The sequence below is a fragment of the Balaenoptera physalus genome (genome assembly GCF_965194825.1).
Source record: "Balaenoptera physalus genome assembly, chromosome: 21".
In the NCBI taxonomy this organism is placed as follows: domain Eukaryota; kingdom Metazoa; phylum Chordata; class Mammalia; order Artiodactyla; family Balaenopteridae; genus Balaenoptera; species Balaenoptera physalus.
The window spans coordinates 32,055,760-32,062,393 of NC_138902.1; the positions used below are offsets into that span (position 1 = coordinate 32,055,760).

A 6,634-nucleotide genomic window follows, 5' to 3' on the forward strand; every position below is an offset into this window, starting at 1 on the left:
TAAAAGCCTAAGTCTTTTATAGACAGAAAGACGACCCCTGATGAAAATGGACTGGGCTAATTGCAAAAATGTTTGCAGGCAGATAGAGCCTCGAGAGCCTCCCGCAAACCATCACGTTTCTGGCTCTAATTCTCATGAAAGACTGAACAGCTTTACACACTGACTGTTTACTCAGAAGAAAATTTAAGAGCGAGGCCTTTCATAGCTATCTAGCTGCACTTTGAGATAAAGGTGCATCCCTCCTGATTAATTGTAGGTACTTCTCGCTCATGGAGGACGCTGAGCACCGCTGCGGCCACCCAGATTCAGCTTCAGAAGCCAGGAAGTCTGGTCCAGCTAAGAGAAAGGGAAGTAATTCTGGAAGATAGCCTCTCTCTGGTTCATCCCAGTTTCTAATTTGAACAACCTAATCTTGCCGTGGAGAACTCCACATTCGAGATAAGACAGCAGGAGTGTGATTCAGTGAGCTGCCAGCGAGCTAGCAAGCCTCACTTGGAAAGCAGCCCAAGGTGGTCAGGCACAGCGGGAGCCTCCAGAACCTTCTCTCTTTAGGAGAAACAGTTTAAATATCCAAAGAATGTAAACCCATGGAAATAACTTGGATTCCCATTCCAGGTTCAGACACCATCTTGAGCTAACAGGGCTTGGCTGTCCTCTCCCAATTGGATCAGGTATTGTTTTGCTGTTCAGGAATTTTCTAGAAGCTCTCATTCCAGTTTGGATCATCTCTGCATTGGGCCCAAAATCCCAGCCCTGCAGACCGGGAAGCCGTGAACCAGATGGAGTGGGAAAGAAACCCCAATCCTCCTTCCTGCTTACATGTACCGGATTTGATTTTGTACTTTCAACATAAAAAGATGATCTTTTCTAACATTTTTTTTTTTGTCAGTAGAGCTTGATCTCAAATTTTCTTGCCAAATGTTAAAGAAGGAGATGTTTGAAAGGCTGGGGATGGCTGTCTTGGATATGCTATTGTCTGCCACCCTCCCATGTGACAGGACATGGCCACCAGGTGACGTGGCAGGATGATCTCACATCCAGGTCCACGGCAAGTCAGAGGGAGAGGAGTCGCTCCCACGTCCCTGGGGCAACCTTGCCACCGATTTCTCAGCTGCAGCTGACTGTTCTCTGGGGAAGCGTTGCCACCACCCTCTCTGATTGTAGAGTTTGTCCTTGATACTGGAAGGGTTGGCATTCCAGGTCAGCCTCTGCATTCTCCTTTCCAGGGAGGTCTGGATTTTTTTAAGTAAGTGTTTACCCTGAGGTGATGCTGACTCGTACCCTCCCTGCCCTAAAAGTAAAGTGAACCCTGCAAATAACCTATAGGGTGACTGTTCTCAATCCATACTTTCCCCTGCTGGGCATTTATTCTATTACTAACAACAGCTCCCATTTATTGAGCACATACAGTGTGGCTGGAACTAGGATTTAGGCGCCATCTCCATGCTTGTACCCTGAGGTTACCCAGCTAGTAAGTGGCTACAGGCTGGTTGTAGAGCCCGTGAACCTCTTTATACTGAATTCAACTTTAATTCTTCAATAATAGTGAGTACTCACTCTTTAAACAAACACTTTTCATTCAGCATCTTTTCTGCCTCCTGTGGAGAAAGAGAGGGTCCACCTTGGACTGAAGTCCCTCCTTCAGCACCCTTACTTGCTAAGCTGTGAATAGCCAGCCAGGCCCTCGGGGGCCTGTGTCGCCGTGGAGTCTGGCACAGCCTTGGGTAGAGAGAGTCACAGCCCTCTCCCTCATGAGCTCCCTTGAGCCTTCACTCAGGTCTCTAACTCCACTACCAGTTTCTTTATTTTCCCCACAGCTAAGTTACTTTATCTGCCAGTGAAAGGCTCCCAAGGAATGTTCAACTGATCTTCCAAACATATTTAGGAGACCGTTGCTTTTGCTTGTGAATTAGGCACACTGAGGAAACTATATAATTTCAGGTTCCATCCAGTCCTGGGACCTCCATGTGGCAGGAAAATGGGAAACATTCTTGAACTGGGGAGCACCTAGGCTAACCAGTCCCTGCCAGATAGGTGTCCTGGAAGAAGAGTATGCAGCTGGATTGGGTTTGGGGAGCCCAGCAGGACAGTCAACCTTCTGTGACCACAGCGGCTCCGCAGTGCTTGCAGAAATGAACAGCTTCAGATGGCCCTTGGGTCCCCAGGGAAAGCTCTGTTGTCACAAGGGAAGCACAGTTATGCACAGAGAGAGTTTGTTGTCTGATCTGTCTTTCAAAGAAGCATCTCCATGAGCCATAGAAAGCAACCTCCTATCATAACTTAGAACCTTCCAGATCTCCTTCCAGGTTCACAATCCCTTGTCCAGGCCCCACGGACGAGGCGGATTTTCTAGTCCCAGGATGCCTGGATGCTGAATGTAATTCCTCCACATTGTGACTCCATCCCTGTCTCTGCCCTGCCCAGGAGTGACCGTGACAACTCCTTTGCTTGCCTTTCCCTTTCAGATTTCAAATCCAACTTCAGAGCCGCTCCCATCAGATCCGTGGATGTCTACAACGTCATGTGCAACGTGGCAGGTGTCGCCCCCCTGCCCAACAACGGGTCCTGGTCCCGGGTGACGTGCATGCTGAAGGACCCGGCCAGCTCGGCCCTGGCAGCGCGGCCAGGCGCCTGCACGTTGGCCTTGGTCCTGCTGGCGCTGCTGTCCTGAACTCCTAGCGCAGTGTGTGCCCCGCGGGGGAGGCCTTGCCGTTTCCTGTTTCACTAATAGCTTCGTCAATTCAATCGAGGCCATACAATTGTAAATATATTAGTCTTGGATGGTTCTATACATAAAGTCCCTATTTCTTAAAAAAACAAAAACAAAAACACTTTGCTTTTTCTGGAGGTAAGGAAACTCCTAGCTTTTCATTTGTTCAACTATAGGTTATTTTCTTTCTTTCCATGTACTCAGATGACCTAAGCAGGGCCTACCCCTGTAGCGACCAGACCTTGGGCGGGTATTCTGTGGACTCCCGGCCCCTCTCTGTCCTGCTCTGCACAAAGCAGGCCCTTGTCTGTGCCCTGTCTAAACCCGGGAGCCACCCTCAGGGTCTACGGCCACCATCCCGTACTGCTCCTTCCGTCTGGGACAAAGGCCCATGTGAAGCAGTAGCTGCTATTTCTAACTCAGCTCGTGGGGTTTCTTCACCTTATACAAAGTCCCAGAAAGGGCATATCTTAGCTTGGCCCACCCAGCAATCAAAATCAATGGGAACTGCAGGATTCATGGAACAAAGTGAAAGATATGCGTTCCTTCCCAAAGTCTGAGTGCACGAAAGTTTCTCCCTGCCTTAAGGAGCAGAAAAGTTTACAATAGACACGGGCTTCTGTGAGCCTCCTCGTAGCGTATCATGCTGTGAACGTGCACACGGCAGGCGTCGGATAGCCTGCCTGCCCGTCTGCCTGTGGGAAGGCTCACCCAGAGGCTGCGTCCCTTTGGATCCCCATACAGAGTGTAGACACTAGCGACCCCTGACATCATCACGGGCGGGGAAAGGGGTGTCTGGCTGATGACGATGTGTGGACATACTTAAAGAAATCTCACTTCATTGCTTGAAATGGTGATGCAGTTAAGTGTAAGTTTGACGCAGCAGCGTCCTGGAGCACCGCTTATTCAACCACCACAGCAAAGTGGACCCCTGAGTGACCCAGAATTCCAAGGAAAATGGGGGGGCACGGGGAACGGAGGCAACGTGATGGAGTCAGATCCCAGTCACTAAGCACTTAGCCCCTGGATTAGGAAACAGTTTGGTCAAAGTGCCACCTCAGAGACCTTACGAAACCCCGGAGAAGAGGCACCGAGCCTGAGACGAAATGTTTTTAGTTTAGTCTTCTAAGTTTGCTGTAGGAGCTCTTGTTGCAAAACAAGGGATAACTGCATTTCTGTATGATCAGAGTCATATACATATATCATCGCATTAAAAATGAGTTTGCACTAAATGAGGCACATCTGCAAATGAGGCTTTTTGTCAGGAAAAGGCAAAGATCAGGTCTCGTCAGGACGATGAAGCCCTTATGTGTTGTTTACCTTGAAAAATGAAAATCTGTGCTCACCCTGATTCATGAAGGTTGGGAACCGTTCCTGGGCCTTGAATCATGAGAGCAAAGGATCACTGCTTAAAAATATCAAATTTATCTTCACAAAAGATTTCTAAGGATTTATGTAATGGGTTTTTAAAGTGCCAGCAGACCATCGAATCAACTGGAAAGGCAAATCAGCCTTTGTTCTCCGGCTGAAAGCCAATTAGTGCTTTCAGAACATTGGCGCCGGTTGTTGAAATAGGCATCTATTGTTCAACGTTTTCTTTCTCCTTAAAGGACTGGGTTCTGATGAATCCAGTGCAGCCCACTGTGCTCCCTTGTGAAGGAAGGAGACCTAAAAGAAAGCCAGTGATTCAATTAAAAGTGCATCATCCAAGTCCAGAGGGGTACAAACAGATACACGGTCTTGGATTTGTCCTTCCTGCTCTGTTCTACCAATTTTTCCCCTCCCTCATCCTTAACATCTTCACGTTACATAATAAAATTTCAGATATTTGTCTGACAAAGTGTAGTTACTCAATAAGTAGTCTTGCATAGATAAATGAGAGTAAGGTACTTTTGGAATCATGACTATTGGTAAATAATAAAGAAAATTCAGACACTGAATGGAGAAAAAAACTTTTTACCTAAAGCATTGCATATATTTTAGTGGCTCAATTATTTGGCCAGAATTTTTTCTTTTGATTTTTGTTTTAAAGTTATGTCATTTTCCCAAGGAAAATTCTACTTTCTCTAAACTCATTTTGTTCCATCGGAATAATATCTGCTAGGACTATTACACACACCTTTTCTCCTGGATTATTTTACTACTTCATCGCTAATTCCAGGAGGAAGGTAATTGGACTGACCTGCAAATACCGAAGATAGATAAAAGGAATGATCTTTAAATTAAAGATAAGATGAATGGCTACTTTCCCTGCCCATAGGCCTAATCGCCAGAACCCAATTCAGTTAACTTCTGAAGACTTAAATAAGAGCAGGCCCAGGAAATTCTTTCTAGCCTTCAAGAGCCCAGACTTGGGCTCAAGTCCCAACTCTCTTTACTTTTAAAGGGCTCTTGGAAATCCACAGCAGGTCTGAATTCAGCCACAGACAGCAGTTTGCAAACTTCCTGGTACTGCAGGCTTCATGTGGTCTCCCAGAGCTGCAGGTTCAGAGGATCTGGCGTGGACAACACTTTTAAGTCACATGACTCTAAGGTCTGGGTTTGCTCTCAGGAGAGATGGGTTCTGATCTGACCTTGGTAGACCTGAGTCTCCTGACAGCAACTTCATAACCTGCCAGTTTTTTCAGGAGCCATCAGGCTGGCATTGGCTACTGATCCCAGCTGGGTCAGATTCCCGCCCTTCTTAAACCAAAGCGGGTCTGTAAGCCCCAGTGATGGAGAGGCTTCTCCACACCCAAGTCCCTGTGAGTCTAAGATCCCCAACGGTGCTATCAGACAAACTCGCTGTTCAAGACACACAGCTCTTTGATGAATTTTCTGTGAAAGTGTTTTACATTTCTGTAAATATCGAGAGATTTCCAAATGTGATAGTGTGTTTAATCTTTGTAAGCAATCTGTGATAGACCAAAGTCAGCTCTTGTAAACTACTTACTAGGAGGAAGAGAGATGGTAGCCTTGACAGCCTGGTTATAAAACATGGGAAACTTGGTCTCAGGGCTCTGCTATGGAAGTTATGCTTGTGTGTTGCTTTGAAATCATAAAATAGCACCTAGTGCAGTACCTCAAATGTTTCATAAATGTCCCATAAATATGTGTTGAATGAGAAAAAGAATGAATATCACTGAGGAGACTTGCTTACACAGCAGATACTCTCTCTCTTTGTCTGTAGTTCCTCAAATTAAACAAACCTTTCCTTTTTGGGTTGTTATTTTTTCTTATCACCCAGCTGACAATATAATTATACTTCATTTCATGGACTAAGCATATTCCATCTCAAGCTTATAAACTTGACAGATGGATGGAAGGAAGGAAGGAAGGAGATTAGATTTTAAATATACTAAGCATATTTACTTTTTAAAAATAAAACAGTTTTATCGAGATTCAATTCACATGCAGTCCTTCCCTCTAAAGTATCAGTTTAACAGCATCAGTAGAGTCACAGAGTTGTGCAACCATCACCACAGTCAACTTTAGAACATTTTTATCACCCCAAAAAGAAACTCCATATCCACGAGCATGTTAGCACTCACTCCCCCTTTCCCCCCACCCGGCTCCCAGGCAACCTGTAAGCTGCACTCTATCTCTACAGATTTGCCTATTTGGAATATTCCATGAAAATGCAATAACCACGATCCCTGTGGCATCCTGAGTCCAGTCTGTAGCCAATGTTACCACTCAAATGTACTCAGTCTCTCCCAGAGCGTCCTTACGGCTTCACCCTGGAAACCAGTAACAGCCCACATGCCCCTTCTCACCAGCATCCCAGCCAGAAGCTCTGCGTATCATTGTGTGTTGGCTTCCTGACAGGCTTCCTTGAGATGCCTAGGGCTGGCTCCAGCTCGTTCTCCTCTCTTCCATTTGAGGGTCTCTCTCAAATGCAAGTCAGACCAGGTCACGTCCCTGCCCAAACCCCGACATTGACTC

At 46.2% G+C, this 6,634-nt stretch overlaps 1 protein-coding gene across 6 annotated transcripts in view; it reads left to right on the top strand.

Annotated features, from left to right (window-relative positions):
- ENPP6 (ectonucleotide pyrophosphatase/phosphodiesterase 6) overlaps window positions 1-5,908 on the top strand; it is a 116,576-nt gene extending 110,668 nt beyond the window's left edge. For 4 of the 6 annotated variants that reach the window (XM_082444830.1, XM_082444833.1, XM_082444831.1 and 1 more), the window contains one exon: window positions 2,466-5,908. In XM_082444830.1, coding sequence (XP_082300956.1) covers window positions 2,466-2,671 — 206 coding nt within the window. In that variant the 3' untranslated portion in view covers window positions 2,672-5,908. The other 2 variants (XM_082444829.1, XM_082444832.1) reach the window with 2 other exon arrangements.
- Window positions 5,909-6,634: the final 726 nt, after the last annotated feature.